Source organism: Aythya fuligula, chromosome 1 (assembly GCF_009819795.1).
Source record: "Aythya fuligula isolate bAytFul2 chromosome 1, bAytFul2.pri, whole genome shotgun sequence".
NCBI lineage: Eukaryota > Metazoa > Chordata > Aves > Anseriformes > Anatidae > Aythya > Aythya fuligula.
Window position 1 is genome coordinate 111,342,389 of NC_045559.1, and position 21,342 is coordinate 111,363,730.

The following is a 21,342-nucleotide window of genomic DNA, read 5'->3' on the forward strand; positions in this document are numbered from 1 at the left end:
CATCCCATTCCAATCCTATAGGTGGTGAACACCACCACTCTGCCTTCATCCACTGAAACCATCTTCTCATAACAGGAAAAAAAATCAGCTTGGTCAGTCACACTGTGCCCTTGCTAAACCAAAGCTGGTTGTTCCCAATCACCTTTTGTTCTTCACATGCCTGGTAATGGCTTCCAGCAAGATTTGCCCCTTAATCCTCCCGAAGTCTGAGGCGTGGTTGAGCATCCTGCAGCTCCCTGGGCTGCCATGGCCCTTCTGAAGCATAAAGATATTTGCCTTTTTCCAGTCATCAGGGACCTTACACAATTGCCATGACCTAGCCATTCTTGGGGTGGGTGCAGGAGGCTCAAGCATTCCCACCTTTCTCTATTGAGGACAGGAGCATTTTACTACTGCTGTCCCAAACAGAGACCAATATTACAGCTGTTGTGTTTCTTAACCAAGGTATTTGGCTGCCCCTCCTTCTCCAACAGTTTCACACTGCCTGTCCTTGATCACCTCATTGGTGTAGAGACTAAACAAACCCCGAGCAAATGTGACCTTCAGGGGGACACGTAGCAGAGTGGGATTATTCAAGGACTCTTCTTGCTTGGTTGAGAACAGAGCAGGCAGTTAAACTCCATGTCTGCTTCACAACATGCATCTTTTATGTATGTATATATGTCTATGTGTGTGAATGTATGCCTGCGAGTATTGGCCAAGCAGGACTGGCCAGGAACAGGCATCAGAAGAGGCTGGCTCATGAAGCAATAAATCCTGTCACCTGCTTATTGGCAGCCCAGGGCAGCAGTTCCCAAGCTGCTCTGCTTGCAGCCTAACCTCCAGGGCTGTGCCTCCTCTCTCATTCCCATGTCCCAGCTCATGGCCCTGCATTTGGGAGGCTCCCACTGCCTTCAAACAGCCAGGAACAAGTAGGGTTCATCTCTGGCTGTGCTTGCAGTGGCTCCTCTGGCTTAGGGGTTTCACCAAAGCAAGCAGGAGCAGTTTGCCAGCTATTTTGACGTTGAGGGCATGTATGAAACTGCCAGAGAGGTGTGTGGGATCACAGAGGAAACACTGCCAGCAGCTCACCCCCATGCTGGGAGGTGTTTGTGCACAGAAAATCATCCGGAAGAAATGATAGCAGTAACCATGACGATGTCAGCAGCACAGCACTAGCGGGGCTTCCTCGGGGATTAGCACTTTTCAACACCAGGTGCATATCTCCCTTTTTCTGATGTATGATGTTGATTCAGTGGTAGTCCATGTTTGCTTTATCTTCCTCAAAGCAGAGCTACCTGCGAAACTGTTTTCTCTGCAAATTGCTTAGGCAGGTCTACCTGGAAAATGAAGATATATTTTTTTTTTTTTTACAAGGAGTCTGTCCCTGCCTGTGTGCTTGTGGAGCACTTTCTGGATGTCTGCATCTTCACCCTAATCCCCTTCTGCTGAATCTCCCCATCACAGCCAGGAACCACTGCTGACTAAAACCGAAGCTGTCTCATTTCACTAAGGTGTGACTCAGTGACTTTCGGTGAGGTGTCAGCATGTTTGCTGAGAAATAAAATCAACATTAATTAATTCTGCCTATTTTTTTTTTAATGTGGGTTTTTGTCTTTTCACACTCCTGATCATGAGTGAGATACACAAAAAGCACAGCTCAGAGAGGCTGGTCCTGGCTGTGTTGGGGGAGCAGCTTCTCACAACATAGGTTTCATGGAGGGGCTGGTCACTAACAACCACATCCCTGGTGAAAGAAATGGAAAAGCAAAATGTGGGGGATCCAGCAGAAAGGGAGAGAAAGGCCATGGTCTTGTTAATGGCAAAGGACAGGGGAAACATGGAACAAGGGAAGGAGAAAGAGACCAGAAAAAGAAATGAAGACTCAAGTCTGAGCTCCCTATGGAAGTGAGGAAGTACAAAATTCTTCCCTTTGGGTGCTAGCAGCCCTGCAGGCCTCTTACAGTGCCTAATCAGTGCTCAGTCTCTTGTGTCCATATCAGTGAATGGAATTATTATTCTTATCATTATTTTATAGAATATATCTTTACTCTTTTGTTTGGGTCAGAAAAGACCAAGTTGTAAACCCCTAGAAAGCACTGTTTCTTTTTTACAATATATGAAATTGCAGTAATAAGCATAAAGAGTGGTACTCAGCATCTGACAGGATGACTGATGTAAGCTGTCAGCCAATATTTGACTTTCCAGGTGAGATTAGATTTAGCATTTAATTTAATATAAAGTGTGCAGTACAAAGCACTTACTTAGTGCTTAAAGCCTTGCAGCAGGCTGGAGGCTACCTGAAGTTTAAGATACCTCTATTCCTTTTTTGAGTATCACTGTATTATCCAGTGGAGTTTGAAAATCCTGGTTGTTATTGTGAATCTTATTAGTAAAGGACACAGGAAAGGTAAGTTTCTGTTGGTAATTTTTTATTTCATATTGAAAAGCGTAATAATTTTCTTTCTGAATGAAAGAACAAGCAGAGAGATTTTGCACAAAAAATAAAAATAGTTTCAAGACAGTTTGGGCTTGGATTTCCTTAGATCTTGCTTGCTTCCATTAGCTTGCCTTTATCCTGCATGTTTGAGTGTGTGTGTCTAATCATACAGAGATATACATGCATGTGTATAAGTGTGCTTCTCTGCATGTGCATGCCTGTTCTGTGCATGAGGACATTGCAAGGCTAGTCTAAGAAGCAGAGGAAGGCAGACTGCTGAACTCAAGTTGAAAAGACACAATAATTTTGTACTAGTGATGAAAATCCATCACCCTTTACCATAGGCTGTAGTAAACTCATCATTGCTTGGAGACTACAGAGACTGAGAGATGTTTTGTGGAAGCTTTGCCACATGTTGTAGGACTCATCTGGGCTGAAGCAGGGAAGTACAGGTGTTATAAATGAGGATCAGACTGAAATGCTACACCAAACCCTTTCCTTTTTTGAAGGCTAGCAGGGGGCAATCCAATCACACCCTCCTATTTATGTAGGAAAAGCAGAATAGGACAGCAGCTTTTCTCAGAGCTCCTTGAGAACTCCTTCAGTGGAGTTATGTGAGAGTTTCTGCCCTGGACCCAGCTCAATTTGAGTAAGCCCAAATGGATCAGCACAAAGTGACTATTTGAGCTAAGTCATCAGTTGCTGAGGAGTTGTCTCCCCACCCTATTGCTCTGCTCAGGGGTTGATGGTCTAGAAGCCTCAGCTGTCTCTTTCTCCTACCCTTTGCACCTCTGCTAGCAGCACTGAAATCCAGCCTTAGATAAAGACTATTGAAAAAAACAGATCCCAACAGGCCATGGTGCAGGGGTATCTGCACCATGCCCATACAAAACTGGGGCAACCTAGCCCCTGTGCAGAAGGGAGATACCTCCTGTGAGATAGAGACCTGTTGCATGGCTTTCTTAGCAGCAGCTGAGTCAGACTGGGCAAGCTTGGGGGGCTGGGACAGGGGCAGGAGAGATGTGGCTTTGCAGCACTACTCAGCCTGCACACCAGATCTAACATGTGAGACCAAAGAGGAAATGGGGAAGGTCACATCCTTTGTGGAGAGATCCTGGGCAACTGCTTGGAGTGGCACTGTGCTGCCCTTTAGAAAACCCAATGTATATCTTGTCTTTTCCTGGGTGAAATGTGTTTTCTTCATGCAGTGTTTCACTTCAGTAGGGGAGTCAGCGTGCCTGAACCCCTGTAACATGGGTGATATGAGCTCATTGCACTTCACCAAGGCATTTTTGGACTCTAACAGACTGGAAATGACCTGAGTGAGAAGTAAGACCTCCTTGGGCCTCTGAACATGTTGAATCACTCAGAGATGGGGATTCTAGCTGGTCTAATATTGGTTTTACATTTTCACCAGCAAGTGGCAGGTGTTATTTAATTTACATAATGTGGACAAAACAAATGAATGTAATTGCTATATTATGGATCTTTGATTAAAATAAGTATCATGTTGTCTTTAGTACCTGTAACTTGGAAGGATGGCTGAAATACGGAACTTCACTTGGGCGGTGGAAGATATTTTCAAGGAAACTTTTCTCACTTACATGAATGGCTGGAGGAAAAACATGACAAAAGCAGCAGACGAACTGCAAGCCAAGGTTGATGCTGAAAACTTTGACTATGTTATCCTTTATCTCATGGTGATGATTGGTATGTTCTCCTTCATTATTGTGGCAATTTTGGTGAGTACTGTGAAATCAAAGAGGCGAGAGCACTCCCATGACCCTTATCATCAGTACATCGTTGAGGACTGGGGTGAGAAGTATAAAAGCCAGGTTCTGAATCGAGAAGACCTCAAGTGTGTGATCCATGAAAACTTTGGTGCAAGGGACAAAACAAGCCCTGGATCACCTTGACGTTTTGGAAACATCGGCAATGAGGAAATCATTAAGCCACATACAGGGATCTCACTGAAATTATACATAGCTGTGAAAATGTTTATTAGCTTAACACAGGTCAAGCTGGAACAGACTGCTGAGGAAATCAACGTGGCTGCTTTCTGTGAGAAATTTGGCATGGCTGCTCTGGGGAACACCCAAGAAAAATGCATAATTGTGCTTTGCTTTGATATTCTGTTCTTCAGGAAAATAAAGCCATGAGAAAGAATAACTTGGATTTTTTTTAGCATTTTTTTGAAATCCAGAAGCAGATCTGGATTACTGAAAAACAGGCCACAAAATAACTACGAATTTTCAAGTGGTCAACAGTGCTGATTTAGATCCAAAGTGTATGACTTAAGCCCATCTTAAAAATAACATGAATCTGTATAACAAAATATCTAAACCTCTATCTATTCATTGAACAATATGTTGTGGTATGAATCACAGGAGGTAACCTATATCTACACTCACTTATGCCAAACAATTATTTTAATGATCTGGCTCCTATTTTGTTGTTGTTATTCATTGGCTGCAAAGATTGACTCAAGGCCTTCTGAGGAGGCCTGGTTTATGCAAAAGTGCAGCTACACTAGCAGTCTCATCTAACAGCATATTCTGGTTGTGCAGGGCAGCTTCTAGAGGTTCACCATCTTTCTTCAAGTCCATGGCTAGCCAAGCTCTCTCTTCTGCTGCTCCTCAGCTCTCCAGAGTGATCTAGCAATCTGGGATGCAAGCTGGCTGATGGCAGCACCGGCCACATCACTACTAGCGGGATGCAACCCATTAGTGCAAACCACTGGGCTCCCACTGTGGTTTTCAGGGGAATTTCTATGCCCAGCTATCATGGCTGTCCCATTGATGTGCTTTCTAAGGGCTTCCCATGTTGGGTACTGCTTTGCACTGGCCGAGAAATGGATTTTCAAGATGGTTTATCTTCTCCTGTGCTGCTAAAGTACCATAATGTTGGCTCTTGGAATAATTAGAAGCAGAGCTGGTAACACTTCTGGTATTAAAACACGCTTCTTTTTGTAAGGCTCTGGGTTCAGCTCCTATTCATGTTGCCAGACTTAAACCGCTTAAGCTTAAAACTTCCTTGCTGGCTGTTGATTGTGTGGGCTTGTTGTATGTTTTTATAAAGTTTTGGCTGAAACACTTCAGCCATGCCTGCCACTGCATTCCTGACAAGTTTGCCTCACTCGAATTAAGAAGAAATGAAAAAGTAAAGTGCTTCTTTTGTTGGGAAGCTTTGGCTTGTTTAGGAGACTGGTCTTGAGATTTGGCACAGCATATGCTGTCGTGCTCCAGATGTGCCTTTAGCTGGCATAATAACAAGTCTTTTAATTGTCTGGGACCTTGAGTGCTAGCAAAGGTTTTTCGGGTCCTAGGGCAGACTGCTGGTATCTCCCCACCAAGCACACTCCTGTTCCTCCCATCTCCCCTGGGTGACCCATGGGTGTCTGCCAGCCCTGAAGCTCTCTTTAGGACTGTGCCCCACCTCTGGGTGGAAGCACTTTGCTTGCTGCTTATCCTCGTGGCCCGCAGGCTGTAAGGGTGCAGTTATCGTGTTCAATGAGGTGGAGGGAGCCTGGTGGCCATCTGGCTACACAGGTGGTGTGGTTGGGGAAAGGATGTGGCTTTTGGCAGGGTATGACGGCAGAGGTGTGCCCAGAGAAAGCGTCCGGCTGTAACAACATTTTCAGCAGCAGCTACGCTCGCCATCAGAAATAAGTGGCAGCTTCCACCGCTGGCCGTGCCCCACTGCTGGCTGCTTGCAGACCAGCAAAACTGGGGACGAGGACACAGCCTGGCTTTGCCCTTGGGACGCGGGGGCAAAGTGCTTTAGCTCAAATGTTTCAGGAAGAGACGCAGTCCCCCCCTCAGCACACATCCCCAGGCTGTGCAGAACATCTCACAGGAAAACGAAAGCAAAGCCCTGCTCCTCGTGGAGTTTAGGGTCTGGAGGGGCTCACCGCTCCCTCACAAACTGCACATCCTAAACCCTCGGCGGCACTTCCCCATCGGGGCCGGGCGCTGCCGCTGCTGGGAGATGTAGTCCCTCCCGCCCACAGCCATGGCCGCCCGCTGAGGTACGAGCCGCGGGGCCGGGGCTTTCCCCGCCGCCCTCCCTCCCTCACCCGCCCGGCGCCGGGCAGGGGGTGGCGGCGGCGGCCGGGCGGGACCCACCGATGGCCGGGTCGGGGCCCCGCAGGGCGGCCTGGTCTACCCCAGCCCTGCAGCCGGCCCCGCGGCCTGCCTGCCCTCCCCGGGTTCGTCCTCGTAAAAGGAGATGGAGGAAATAAATCTAGCGGAGAGGGATCTGAAGCCATCGCTGGTTGCAAATGGCACTCGGGTGGGAGGGCTGCGTGGGGAGGGGGCGAGGCGGTGGCAGCAAGCGATGTGGCTGGAGTGACGGGGAGCCGAGGTGCAGATGTGCCACCGATGGTTTTGGGGGTTGGTTTGGTCTTACTTTTATCTGGATGCCCTCACTGACACCTCCCGTCTGCTCTGTGCTTACTTTACAGCGGCTGGAGCGTGTAAGGAGCCGCCCGAGGAATCACTCGTATTTTCATTTCAGCTTCTTCAGGTATGAAGGTCTTATACGGCTTTGTGTTTGTGATGTTCCTGAGTTGGAGACAGATTAGGAATTCCCATATTAAGTTGAGTGATTACACAGGCCTTTTTATAGAGTGGTGTCTCGATCTATACATACTCATGCAGGCTGTAAGTGTGCACAGGTCTGTGATGGACTCTTAGTGTAGCACCTCTGGCTTCCACTTGCCTCCACTGTGTTTCTCAGTGCTCAGTGTGTTTCTCATATTACTGCTTTTTTCCTCTGCCCAACAGCCTCCCTCTTTTGAGGAGGCTCGATCCTGACTTGCAGATGCTGAGCCTGATGCATGTCGCAGCAGGCAGTGGTAGATCCTCCAGTGACTGTCCAGGTGGAAAGCATGCATTTTGATTCCTGAAAAACAAGCCTTAAAGAAAGCAGCAACAAGAGACAGGTGTAATGAAACGTCCCTTTTCTAGCTCAGGGAATATTCAGCCATCACCCTGTTTTAAATGCATCAGTTCCCTTAAGTAGCTCGCTGCTTTCTGAGGCCTTGTGGCTGGTGACTTTTATAGCTTTCCACAAAGTGAATAAGAAGGAGGCGCTCAGAAACCCCCAGCAGACAGAGGAATATCTCGAGTCCCATTCTGTTGAGTAGATGGAGTTACTGGCAGGCTGAGTGAGACATTCAGCCAAGACAACTCAAGTGGGGCTGTGAGCACCCAGATGCCTGTGTGGAAGTTTTCTGGAGCATGCAGGCCAGTCGATATTCTGCTGCTGCGTAAGAAAACAATGGCATGAGTGGCTGGGCTGTGATGTGGTTGCTGTGGTGGAGTGAAGCTATAATTCAGTGGCTGAGAGATCTGGATTCAATTCTGTGCTCCACCACAGACTTCCCATCCGACTGGAGCCCAAGTCAGTCTGTCCGGGGTGGTCTGTGTTGCACAACACAGCGTTGGGCAGAGATCCTGGGGCTGGCATCAGCTAAAAGCTAGCTCAGGGAATTGATGCAGCCCTCCCTGGGAGCTCGTTAGCCCTGCTGAGGACACGAGCCTCTAGTGCTGCATTGGTGACCCTGTCTGCCGGCTCTGGACCCAGCAGACCTCACAGCATTTGGAGCTGATGGAGGATTGCGAGTACAGAGCTAGGGTGCATGGCACGGGCAGACTCTCTCTTCCCTTTCCTGTTTGCAGTAGTTTGATCTGCTTCACAGAGGTCTGAGTGTAATTAGGCTGGTGATAGTGAAGTGCAGTCACAGGGAAGAAGGCCACAGACACGTGTGAGAGTGAAGTCATTTTATCCTTGCCCTGCATAGGAGCGTATGAGTATGTGATGGATAGATTATGAAGTCTCTGGCAGAGCTTCAGGCAGAGCCTAGTGCTCCCAGTTCTTTCTCACATGGCTCAGCATGAGACCTTCTTGCTTCTGAGAGAAGGTAATAGTGACCTTCCATGGGGCCCGCTCTCCGTTCCCGGTAGTGCAGTGTTTGTTAAGGGAGCCTGTATTTTCTCGGGGAACGAACAATGCCTGACTGTAGATGTGTTCTGAACTCCTATCTTTGCCTTATCTGCCTCTGGAAAAGGCAAACACGAAACTTCAGCTGTTTATTTGCCTGCTTGCTTTTAAGATATCACAACCTTGAAAATACAGTGTCTGAGCTTTTTACTTCTGAATTAACAACGTCAGTGGTAACAAACGTTACTTTTCAGCGTGAAGTGAATCTGGCCATTTTCTCTTCCACTTTCTCCTCTCCACCCTATGTCCCAGCTCCACCCTTTTTTTTTTTTTTTTTTTCTGTCTTGGGGTTTCAGCTATATTTAATAAGGTCTGAATCAAGATGGAGATCAGAAGAGTCAAGAGGAGAAGTGGGGAGAAGTGTATGGCCACTGGAGGCTGGTGGCACAGGATGTGGGAATGCAACAGGGAGAGAGCGGTGGCTTCCCCACTCAGTTCCAGCCGCAGATGACACTGTAAGGACAGCCCACCAAAAGTGTCAGCTCTCACAGAAAGCATTTTAGACTAAAACACCGTAGTTCAGAACAAAGGGAGAATTTCTTTGCTTGCCGTGCTGTGTGACTTCACTGCAGCTACTCCTAGTAGATACACAATCAAAGCAGATTCAGGCTTGTGTCTCAGCAGAGCGGAAATATTAAAATGTTGTGCTGAATGTTTAGATAATCGCCTTGCAAACAAGCGTTTGCAGGAGTGCACACTGTGATACGCGTTATATGCTGCTTCTCACCAGTGGGACAGTACCCTACAATCAGACCCCACAGATGGGCTTGCATAACGTGTGCTGAGTCAAAACCTTCTTCTGTACGTAAAAATCACTAAGACTCCATTTTCAGCATCGTATGCCAGATGCTGGCATGTGTTTGAATGGCTGAATTCATGCCTCTTTACAACGTGTTGCAAAATTGATTCCAACTGAGTCACAGAATTTAAAGCAATTTAGGAGAAGAGTGAAGGCTGTGGCTGATGATGAAGTCCCCACTGAAGTCAGGGTTTTGAGATGAGGACACACCACTTGGGAAGTTCAGCCTCTTCACAGCAGGCCAGGCTTCTATACCTTGGGCTTTCCTGAGAAACATGTAGCAATCTGGACCATGCACTGAGAACCAAATTGTGCTCTGATGGGTGATTTTGTCTGTGACCATCTGGCAGGGGACTTTAAATTTTATTGGTGACTGGAATTCTGGAGGAAATGTTAGAAGTTTTAAGGCCTTTTTTTTTTTTTTTTTTTTTTTTTTGTAAGTGAAACACTACTGACTTGTTATTTCACAGCTACCCTGACATTTTATCAAGAGAAGGGAGCTGCACAACTCAGGGTCAGCACAGTAAATACAGAATGACAAATAAGTTGGCCACTCTACTGCTCAAATATAGTTAGATTTTGGTAACAGTGGCTGACCTCACAGCTTCTGATATTCCTGACTTGAATCTGCCCTGGTGGGATATAATCCTGGAACACCCCATGATGTGCACTGAGCCATGTGGTTGGTGTGAGACGGGCTACCACCTCCAAGCTTGGGAATGCTTCTCTGAGGGCTTCTTTAGGATGAACAGAAGGGCTTCCCTCTGCTCCCTGAGCAGTGTGGCAGCTAAGGATGCCTACCTGAGCTGCACAGGAGCTGCAAGAACATTTCCTTGATTCCCTGTTTGTGAAGATGGGTCAGAAGCAGCTGTTGAGGTGTGGTGGTGATTTGCTCAGCCTGGCTGCCAGTAAAGGTTTTGACTAAGCCTTGCTTCTGCTTTCCAATAGTGACTCTGCTGTTCCACATACAGGAAATCCCTTGGGGTGCTCAGGCAGGGAAGTGAGCTTAATTTGAAATCCAGCAGCTAAAACGGCGTCAGCACCGCTGGAGCAGCAGCAGAGACCAGAGGGCAACGTTGCAGCTCTGTACTGCAGCCTTTGGCATCCCCTCGGGCATTTCTCAGTCCCAGAGTTCAGCTCTGAAATGTACATTGCCCACCTGAGGGATCGGCTGACTGGCTGGTTCTCTGAGGTGTTGCTGTGAGCTGTACTGAAAAATTAATTTAGGAGCAAACAGGAAAGAATTGGGAAATGGTACCATCTACCAGAATCCATTAGGCATTCAGGCTTCGAACAGGGCAGATGGGCTTAAAAAACGCAAGAAGCAATTCTGGGTGTGCTTCTGTCCTCTACATCTCAGCCACCAGTGAGGCAGCTCGATGTGCACACACGCCAGGCTTTTGAAAGCAGCAGCGTTGTGCTTTCAGTCAGGCAGCTGCTGGGATGTGCTGTGTGCGGTGAAAGTACAGCCTCCCCTGTGCACAAGTGCGGCACTTGCCCGGTGCCCGTCAAGCCCCTGTCCTTCAGCAGCACCCCACATGGACATTGCTCCTGTCACTCAGCCCCAAAAAGGCCCACGAAGGTCATTGCTGAGCCACGTGGCGCAGATACCCTGCTGGGTGCTGGGCAGCAGACGAGCCCCTCAGAGAGGTGCTGGGCGGACATGCAGATTAGAAACAGATGGGTTAATTCTTTTTTTTTTTTTTTGAATATCTATTTCTTTTAATTTCCATTTCTTCAAGATGCTTCTGCCCTGGTCTGTGCCATTAGAAGTGTGACGCTCGTCGGTGCTGGGTGCCGGACAGGCAGGATCGGTCCGCAGCCAGGATGGTGGCGTTTAACTGGAAGGTGAGGATGTTTCACATTCATGAAGCAATGAACTTCTGCTCTTTCAAGGAAATGGATCTGAGATGTGGTTGGGTAGGTCTTGTGTTTAAAGGTGCTTCCCTTGCCTAGGTGGAGGTGGCTTAACCACCGCACTCTCTGCACCGCAGGGTCAGGGGAGTCGATGTTGGTGTCCTTTTCCTGCCAGACACACTTGCAGGTTGGGGCATCACACCTTGAACCTGAGAGCAGTGCTCTGCTCTGCTCACCTCTGCTCCTCCTGGCCTTCCTCTTTCTAGGCTTTTCTCTGGCTGTTCTTTCCTCAGCTCTTTTTGTTACTGGAGGGTGGTTTCTCCGCTGTATCTTTTAGTACCTTGGGGCCATAAGCACTCTGCGGGGTACGCATGTGAGGCATGGAAATGTCTGAGCAAGTGCCTCGTGCACTACCAATTTTAACATGTTCAATTAGACCATTTGTCATAAAAGCAACGCTAACCACAAGCCTTGGCTCTACCTCTCTGGTGCTGGAGAGCTGCAGTTTAAAGAGATTGCCACTAAAAATGATGTTTTTAGCAAAATTAGAATGGAGTGGCCTGATGTCAAAGGTAGCATGCAGCTTTGCGTTCTAAGAGCCTCTCATTTGCAGACTTTAAAGGCACATGCTAATGGAGTGTGGATGCAAGGCTTTTTAAAATTAAGTATTTGACAATGGCCAAACAGCTTTATGAGGTGCTGGAAGGCCTTCTAAGGGTACAGGGGGGCTACTGGGAGGCTTGCCAAGGGAGGACTTACACTGTGAACCTACTGTGCATCACTAAAAAGCTGGACTGATCCTGCTGGCCAGGTGGCTTTTTGAACCAGTGTGCTGGGAAGTTCATGCACCTTCAATATCCTTCTGGAATTGACATCTTTCGCTGAGTGCCTGTGCAGCTCTCGTTGTATTCTGACTTCAGAGTTACCATTTGCATCTTATTTTCCACTCCATATGCACTTACGAAGTGTGCTTTTATAACATAGGAATATGTTGTGCAATTTCTCTGGTTCCAGGCATTAAAAACTCTTGAAACTGGATAATTGGAGGCTGTGTCTTTTTTACTTCTGTGGTTCGAAGGGATTTGTCTATACCTTTTATACTTGGGCAAGTTAATTGCAAAACTCGCGCAGATTAAAATTTCTAGGAGGACAGAAGTACATTCAGGAACCTTATCTTGACAGCTGATATGCATGGTTCCATCACTGATATCAAAATTATTCAGAAGCATTTTATCTTTTATAAGCATCCTAAGATACCTAATTCTTTCCTTTTTTCAGCTCCAGCTTTTGCCAATATTCCATTTCCTGTAACGAAAACAAAAGCAACAAAGACCTGTTCAAAAGAGTTTCATATGCAAACTTGAGTAAAGTGAACCTGTTTTTGCCCTTCCCCCTGGGCTATATACCTAGTCTAAAATTCCCTACAGAAAAAAAAAAAGTGTCAACAGAGGAACATTACCATTGCTTTGAATAATGCCATTGCTCTAGGAAGCTATATAGCAACCCTGTAGAATAATTTTTAATTGTACAATTGTTCCAGTAACTGCTTAAATATATTGTTTTGTATTTCAGGCTTTGGAGAATTTCCCACTGCTGATGTACATTTTGGCAGCTAAAACGTTGATTCTTTGCTTAGCGTTTGCTGGCGTAAAAATGTACCAGAGCAAAAAAATTGAAGAAAAATTGAAGAGGGAACGTGAAGAGAAATTGAAAAGAGAAGCAGAGAAGAAGGATGATTGAAGAGTCTCTCAGGTATAGAATTTATTTGACATCCTGGTGTTTGATAATGACAGTGCTATATTAATCCCATTATGTTTTGGTTTGGATACATTTGGATTGTGCAGTTAGAACTATTACAGTTATCTGAGTCCTTCTAATACTTGCTTCCTGTGGTGCTTCAGTTTATTTACACATCCAAATCATGCCGCATCTTTGTAAGAAATGCAGTTACTACCAAACAACTTGTCAGCCATTGTTTGTGGGTTAGGGGATCTTAGCACAATATTCATTTTCTGTTCTAAATCACCTTGAATTTTTTATGCCCAACTAATTGCACAGGAAGTCCCGATAAACAAAGAGATGGTTAAATTGGGGCAAAAATTGCATGAGAGGCTATGTCAGACAGAATGGTGTATTAAGACCCCTTGGCCTTAAGTCACGTAGTTAAGATAGAAAAGAGTCAGCCATTCCATGTTAGTTGAATACATGACAAATTGTTGATGGTTCAGCTTGAAGGGCCAAATCTCATGCCACGAAGCTTCTCAAGGTAACAGAAATGCTGCAGGTTATACAATGTAACACCCATCATCCATACTTCACTGTGAAAAATGGACATCTTTCTGCATAAAATGCTAAATGGACATAGTTACATTTCTGAAGTTTGGGGTTTTCAATCCCCATGTTGGATTCCTTCTCACTATTTTGAAAGTTTAAGCAATCATTGCCTGATTGGATCAAATCCATTAGTAAAATGAGTGTGGTTTAGTTCTAAGATTATGTTCCCAGGCTTGCTTGATATGTGACTTTTGTATCAATTCGTTTCACATTTCTCTGTTCTGAAGCAAAATGGGAATTCTATTCCTGCCTGCCCTTTGTAAACTCAGTGGGAGTTTGATATAATGTTACTCTTCACTAAGCTAGAAAACTTAATTTTCCTTTTTGAGGTCATCACCTGACATATGAAGAGAATTTCAGTTTTTAGAAATGTTTACTAATTTTGATTTCAAACCTATCACTGTCTTATTTCGTGCAACGGGGAGTGGAAATTGTGACTAGAAATGGGGCCTGGAAATAACCATGGGAACAGAGCGGTTCACTCACATAGCAAAAACCAACAAATACAAAGGTGTTTTTCAGTCCCCTGTTTACATCATACTGAGGACTCGTGTCTGGGCAAACTTGCCATTTTAAATTCTTACTTTAAATCAGTTTAGCTAGCCACAGGAAAATATTGTGAGAACATTTTACTTTCAGCTTAGGCTGAGTCAGTCGGACAGTGTAAGTTATATGGAGTTTTAGCAATAAACAAATGGGAGATGGGCACAAGGGCACACTGCCCTGTGAACGAGCAGGCCTGCTGCTTTTCATGAGGAGACCTTATTGTGCTCTGTGTGCAGCCCTGGGCTGCAGAGAGTTCTGCCTGGCAGAGCCCATAGCCCAAAGGATTGCTGCACCAGGGTAAGGAGCTCATTCCGCAAGACCTGTGGGTCTGGCGTGTGTCGTTGACCTTGTTGAATGACTGGCATTAAAGCATCCCTGACCAAAATCTTCTTGGTCACCCAGAACAGCCCAGCAGAGGCCCAGTCTTTCCTAAATTCTGCTGTCTCTAGGACCGTCAGAGTGTCGTTCTATAATGGGTCTGTGAGAAGGGGTGAATGCTCCTGCCCTAAAAATGTTCTCCCGTGTCAGCACTGCGGAGCTGTGATTAGCTCCGATTGCAGCGTGCCACGTGGGCAGGCAGATTTAGCCCATGTGCTGCTAGCATATCGTGCCTGCTGTTCTCACTGCTGTTTCCCCACCCTGCAGATTTTCTGACACTTGGCAGCTTGCTCGGATTCCTTTCCTGGGAGAACGAAGGCTTCCCGTAGATGAAGGATGTGTCAAAGGAATAAAACCCTCAAGAGTAACATTCACTTAAACTGTATCTCAACTTTTTATACGTACAGCAAAATATCTAAGCCTCTATTTATGCAATAAAAAACTTTGTAAAAAAAAAAAAAAAAAAAGTAATGGCCTTGGTTATTGCTTACTCAAATGCTACACTTTGGAGCTGCAGGGGAGGCAGTTTTTAAAGATTAGCTGAAAGCAGGAGGCTGGTTTTGAAGAGATAACACTGAGTGTATCATGGATGTGTGCAGGGTACACAGACAGGCAGAAGGAAATGGGGATGTCTCTGTGTAGTTTCTTCAGACCAACTGCTTCCTGCAGGGGTATAAATCTTGGACTTGTGGGGCTTTTATTAAATCTGGATGAACAAATCCAATACAGCAGATTTTCAGGGCAGGTCTTTTTCAAACCACTTTCCATACCTGGGATTTACCTTAGGATAACGCAAATCACAATGTCAATATGAAAACCTTTAGTGAAATTTAATAATAGGAGGTGTCTTTTATTATTTTGCTTTGTGTAGTGTCTGAAAACTGTGTATGACTTACTATTTGTTACTTGGCCTAGGAAATAGAGACAGTTTTTTATTGCCATTACTAGCCATTCCTGCATGATCAATAACACCAGATCTCAGAGGGTAAGCTAACTTGGTCATGGTAAGTTAACAGAAAAGTTTTTTTTTTTGCACAGAAATAAAGTTTTTGGCATCTGTAGCAGTGGCAACGGATATGTTTGCCTTCACGTTTCCATTATAAAGCACTTTCCAGATCCTTGTATCTTGTGGAAGCGAAGATGATGCTGAAATCTGACAGTGTAGAGTGAGGAGGAGGGAAGAGCAGAGGTGGAGGGCCCTTGGAGAAGCCTTGGGACCCCAGCAGGACATGGGAGGCCTCTGGTACAGCTCGCTCCTGCCCTCTCCCTGTGGCTGCAGGCTGAGGTGCCTGGTGTGGTCACGCAAGGATGCTCTGCCGCAGTGCCCGTTTCACAAGCATTATCTGACTGCGTGTGCAGCTGGCACGACTGGTGCTCAGACAGCTCTTGGTGTGCTTGGGTTACTCACCATCAGCTGCAGGGATTTTTAAAACCTCACTATTCATGCAGTAGCCTTGGTGACCAGGGAATGTAGGCATTGCAGAAACCTGTTCCTGGGATAGACAGAGCAGTATCTTTCCTAGAGCAGTGTCAGGACTGCCTGGCAGGGGAATTCTCAGTACTATTGTAAATCAGCTGTTTTCTTCCACTGTCTCAGCAGTCGTCTGTGTATGCAAACATGGGACTGAGTGGTAATTTAATTAAATGGCTCTGTGGTGTTCGGTGAGGACAGACTCTTCTAACCACTTCCATTAAACAGCTTTGAGGGAAATTGTTGAAGGAAACACACCAAGAAGTTTAGCTAAACCACGTGCCCAAACCTTAAGAGGAAATTGTCAGGGTTGTGTAGTGTCTTCCAGCCCCAAAAGCAAGCAGCATGTTGGCTCCGTGCAGTCATTGTTTGCCTTTGAATATTGGCCTCACTAGATTTTTTTGGAATCTCAACCAGGAGTAGATTTTTCTAGACCAATAGTAAGAATGCTGTGTAGTTTGTTTGTATATTTTATCTGAAAGCTGAGCTTTTCTCCCCTTCAGTAAAGCCACCCTATAAGCAGAACCAAAGGCACACAATCTCCCTTTAAAGCAAGTCATTTAGCATCAAAACAATTGACCTCCCTTCAGTACTGAAGACTGGTATTAAAATCTGGGGGGACATAGCATGCTAAACATGTGCAGGGCTGGAATTAACACGAGGAGCCCATTTTTTGCTCCTGGATTGAACACGGACAAAAAAGCAGTTACGAGGAGTCTCCTCAGAAGTGCTCCACATCACCACCTCTTTGCATCCACAGCCATATCTGAAAACCTGTTTGTGTGTTTAAGGCTTCAGGTCTGGTTTCAACCTGGATTTTATTTTTTTTTTCCTTCATAGTAGCAATACAGTCTAGGCAACCCCTAGTGCTTGTAATGGGTCTGGTCTCATAGCAGGCTGATATCCTGTATGTTCAAAAATTAGAAGAGATCTTATCTGTTCCCAAATCTGAACCATTTTTTCTTCTCTGGTATATGTGGACAGAGACTTGACTAATGCTATGAAGGCCAACCAAGGAGAACATACCTGTGTTTCCTTTCACTGGGTAGGTTACAGCAGGTTTCTTTACCCGTGGGCATTGTATGTGCCGCAGTGGCAGCCTTGAACAAGAAAATATGCTGACACTGGGGGGAGACAGCAGCTCAGATTTGTTTGTTTCCTGTTCAGAATCCAGCTGGGGATCTCGAAGCCTGTTTTCTTACTGAAAAAAAGCATTATATCATTAGTCTAGGCAAGTTTACAAGGGGAATAGAGAATTCATCTGAGTTTCTGCAAGCAAAAGGAGGCAGCAAGAAGAGGGAGTCTTGAAGTGCAGTGTGCATGAGGTTGCAGCTTGTTGGACAGCAGGTAGTCTACACAGGCTTCCTTTGTAGATGTTCCCATCTCAGAAAGCGAGCTAGGTCACACTCTTCTGGTGCTTCCAGAGCTACAAATTCTTTCCTTCACCCACCCTGTTACCCAAAATGACTCTTCAAAAAGAGCACTCATGTTGTACAGATGGACAACTTAATCTTAGGCAGCACCTCACTTGCATGGGTGTTTCACTGTTGGATGTTATTGCTGTCAATACTGCCCAGTTGAAGAAGGCTGACAAAATAATTATTTAAAGCCTTTAGTGTTTGCATCTTTACACTTTCTTCTGCTTACATGAAGGCTGTGTGGTTCTAAACAAAAGACAAAATCCTTGCAAGGTAATAAATTAGCTGTTCTAATTTTAAGGAAAACACTAAATATTGCACAGGTTCTGAGAGAGAGGACTGAAGTGGCTGCTGGAACAGGGCTCTTCCAGCACAAAGGAGCTCAGCATTGTGAGGTCAGTCAGAATCTCTGCCAACCTGCTGACTTTCAACCTGCGCTGGCCTAGAGGAGCGCTGTGACATGCCCTCAGAGCATCCATGCCAGCTCCATCATGGGAGAAACCAGTAGACTAAGCTGACACACACCTCTCTTGTTTCAGCCTTCACCAGGCCCAGTTGTCCAGAGCCTCCCCAGAACTGCTTCCAAAGACACATCTACTTGCTGCATCCTCTCCATGTTCATTACCTATTTACTAACCTCAGCCTTCAAGTCAAGTTTAGGGAGAAGCTGACAGACCTCACTTGAAGAACCTGACCCCTGTGACAGTCTCAAGTCTGATCACACGGAAAATGAACCAAGCTATATGGCTGTGCAAGTGTAAAACCCACAGGAGTGGGTGGAGACACATCGAGTAAAATTTCTGGAACCTGCGTTTACATCCCCCCAACCCTCCGACACGTGCCAGAAGTCATTTCCAGAAAGGATAGCTGTAAGTGGCCACGTGGTTCAGGGACTCAGAGGTGGCTGCGTGTTTGCACACAACCTACATCATTACACAGCTTGACTTTGGCTATTCGAGCTGGTTCGTTTTGGCTACTGGAGCAAGCTCAGCATATCGTTTAGGCTCAGCTGGACCTTGACTGGCTTATGTGTGAATCAAACTTCTATCATGGGTATAATCAGAGCACCAGCTGCCTCTTTTCCACTTCATAACAGGAGTACCTGATAGCTGCCAGAATAGTTATCCCCACAGCAATGGGCTTCTCATATGTTCCTGTAGAGAAAAAGTTTGTTTGGGCACAAATAAGTGATTAGGCATGTATTCATGTGAATCTCCATATGGCATCAATTTCTCCCACTTTGAATCTGATAAAAGAGCTATTGAAAATGTCTGTTTGTAATGGCATCAAAGGCTGTGTCTCACTGGGAGACTGTTTCCAGTCTATCCAAAAGCTCTTGAGATGGCTGTCACAGGGTGAAGAACGTGTATGGCTGCTCCCATTCAATCACTAGGAACATAACATGGGTGTCTTTTTTTTTTTTTTGTCATTTTTTTCTTCCTCGATTTCTCCATACTGGTTGGTTTTGCTCTCCAGTGCCTCATCTTCTGTTTGTGTAGCACTTTTCCAGTCCTATTGCTCTTTCGATTTGGTGTGACTCATATTCCTCTGGCCTCATCACTGACTTGAGGAGGCTTAGAGCTAGCCAACAAGAAAGGTCAGACACTGGCGGATAAGTGGCATGTAAGTCATATTAATGACTGGCCCTTATGTATATTTGTTTTCTAAAGCGTTTTTCCTCTTTTGCATTTCTTGCATGGAATGTTGTCCCTGCCTTCCTTCTTCTTTCCCCTGTGCCTTTCTATCTTTGTATGATCATTTCAGCAGGAGGTTTCAAGGGACAGGATCACAGGGGCAGAGGCTGAGCTTTGAAAGTTGTCTTTCCATTGCCTGACCAGCCTTCTCCCAGTTCTCGTGCATGGCCTGAAGTGTGCTCCACTTTGCCTGCTCTGTCCATGAAGCTCAAATCTTGTGTCCCACCATTATATCCTTGACTTGGGTCTCTGTAGGCTCTTGGCCTAAGTGCATTTGCCCCATCTGTGCTCTGGGTTGCAGCATATTGTTAGGACAGTAGACTTGAAAATAGTGGAAAAAAAAAAAAAAAAAAAAAAAAGTGCTTTGAGCCATTCATTACAGGCCTGCTTCATGAACTGGAAGAAAATAAAAGTGTGTTTTTTTTTTTTCTTTTTCTTTTTCTTTTTTTTTTTTTTTTTTCCATGAAGACAAGGCTTGGAAAAGCATTTAGAAGTAATTAGTCAATGAGACATCATGAAAATTCAGGTGATTTGCATTCCAGCTAGCTTAGAAGAGAGGGACATCTGTTATAGCTGCCTCATCAACATACACATTTGCATCTGCCTCTCTTCTTTATGCAAAGATACTTTAATCGTGTTATTCTAGTGGTGCGTTTCAGTCACAGAGCTGGGAATGGGAACAAAGATGTTTGCTTTGACATCCTGCGATGGCCAAACACTCTGGGCCTCAATACAAGAGCTACCTAATAAAATAATAGCTATTTAAAATCCTACCAAGAAGATATTGGACTCATGCATGCTATTTCAAGTGCTCTTGAATGAGGTGCGTGCTATTTGGTAACATCCTCCTATTAGATTGTTTAGTCATATGTTAAAGGAATTGCTTGTCATCCTAAATTGCCAGTTGAGTCAGAACTGCATGAGCCACAATATTTTTCTTCAGTACAAAGCGCTACAAAGTTTTTTAGAAAACATGGGCTGTAATTACCCTTATGCAGCAGCAAAGGGGGAGGGAGGAAGAAAGAAGAGGACTCATCTCAGAGGATTTTATACAAAATACCAAAGTTCATTTGGTTTCAGACTTAGTTCTTTTCCTGCCCACAGGTTTCCATTCACTTTAAATATGACTGGGTAGAAAAGTTTCACCAGCCCTCAGCCTCCCAGGAGAAGGCTGGGAAGAGTGAAGGTGTTTGGCGAGGCCTTCTCAAACCTTCCTGGTACTTGGCAGGGAAAGGATGTTTTTCCTTTGCTCTCTGGATGATGTGCCATCAAACACTTCTTTCCTCATGCTTGTTTTCAGGAAGGCTTCACCCTCATTTTACTAAAGAATATGAATTAGGGAAGACTGATCAATTCCTGTCAAGAAGTTACTTCCTTACTGTTCTTCCTCGTTGCTGAAACAGCTGGACAGCCAGTGATTCTGCACCTGGTCCCGTGGTCCCCACTGTGAATTACAGATGGCAGCAGACACACCCTAGCAGCACATAAGTGTTGCAACGTAGCCCTGAACCCACAGTTGTGTAAGCCGGGGGCAGGAGGAACCCATAGGGCTGAGCTGCAGTGGGGAAGCAGTCTGGGGCTCTGCTCTGTTCATGTTTGGTCTCGCTGCTTCTCATGTAAATCCAGAATAGAGCAGTGAAGTCATCAGATTTTTCACACCACTTCATATTCATTGATATTTAGTGGCAAAATTCCTGCTTCAAGCCAATATGAAGTTTTGTTCAGGGCCGTGATACCGTGACAATTGAAACTTTCCTGCCTCTCTCCAATCTCTTCCCTTTTCTCCCCCACTGCCCTGAATTTGAAGCACTTAATTTTCCATTCTCTGCTACTTCCGTGCTTATAAAAATGAACAGATGTTTTTGCTGATGAACACGATGCTGAGAAAAGATGGTTATTTTTCCCTGTATATTCATATTTCGGCTTTAGAGAATGATACGAGTAGATTCTTCTGAAGGTAAATGAGACTCCCTGTTCAGATATCTCTCTGCCACACCAAATTACAATGCTCATTTAGATAGTTTCCACACACTGTAGAAAAACTGCACAGATTTTCCTCAGTGTATTGAAACGTTTTAGTGAACCTGTGAATCATCTTATAACTTATTTATGTTTTCATGGTTTTAGTTTTCTGTCTTAAAAGTACACAGTAAACACATGCAAAGTAATTGGCTACATGGAGAAAGTAAATTGGGAGCCACTTTACAAAAACAAGAAAGCATTCAATGAACTTGAAAAGCAACACATTTAAAACTGATGTTAAGAAGCACTACTTTTCATCACTCGTAAGTAATCTTTTGAACTCAGTTCTGTGAGAAATCGTTGCATCTCAGGGCCCAGCAGGATTCAAAGAAGAGTGAATTGATGTCATGGATAAGGAAAATCTGCAATGATGAATGCCGTATTTTATCCTGAGAGACCAA

The 21,342-nt window shown here is 45.2% G+C and overlaps 2 protein-coding genes across 3 annotated transcripts; both read left to right on the top strand.

The window, feature by feature from the left end:
* Positions 1-3,957: 3,957 nt before the first annotated feature.
* KCNE2 (potassium voltage-gated channel subfamily E regulatory subunit 2) lies at positions 3,958-4,466 on the top strand. The gene has a single exon (XM_032184607.1). It carries the CDS (start codon positions 3,958-3,960, stop codon positions 4,333-4,335), a length of 378 nt encoding a protein of 125 aa, XP_032040498.1. The 3' UTR covers positions 4,336-4,466.
* A 1,939-nt stretch (positions 4,467-6,405) lies between these two features.
* SMIM11A (small integral membrane protein 11A) lies at positions 6,406-14,785 on the top strand. 2 transcript variants are annotated; one of them, XM_032184632.1, is made up of 5 exons: positions 6,406-6,446; positions 6,882-6,943; positions 10,964-11,069; positions 12,651-12,830; positions 14,604-14,785. In XM_032184632.1, exons 3-4 carry the CDS (start codon positions 11,049-11,051, stop codon positions 12,816-12,818), a joined length of 189 nt encoding a protein of 62 aa, XP_032040523.1. In that variant the 5' UTR covers positions 6,406-6,446; positions 6,882-6,943; positions 10,964-11,048; the 3' UTR covers positions 12,819-12,830; positions 14,604-14,785. The 2 variants fall into 2 exon arrangements, with proteins under 2 accessions (XP_032040523.1, XP_032040531.1); XM_032184640.1 differs by lacking the exon at positions 6,406-6,446 and adding an exon at positions 6,605-6,691.
* The last annotated feature ends 6,557 nt before the right edge of the window (positions 14,786-21,342 follow it).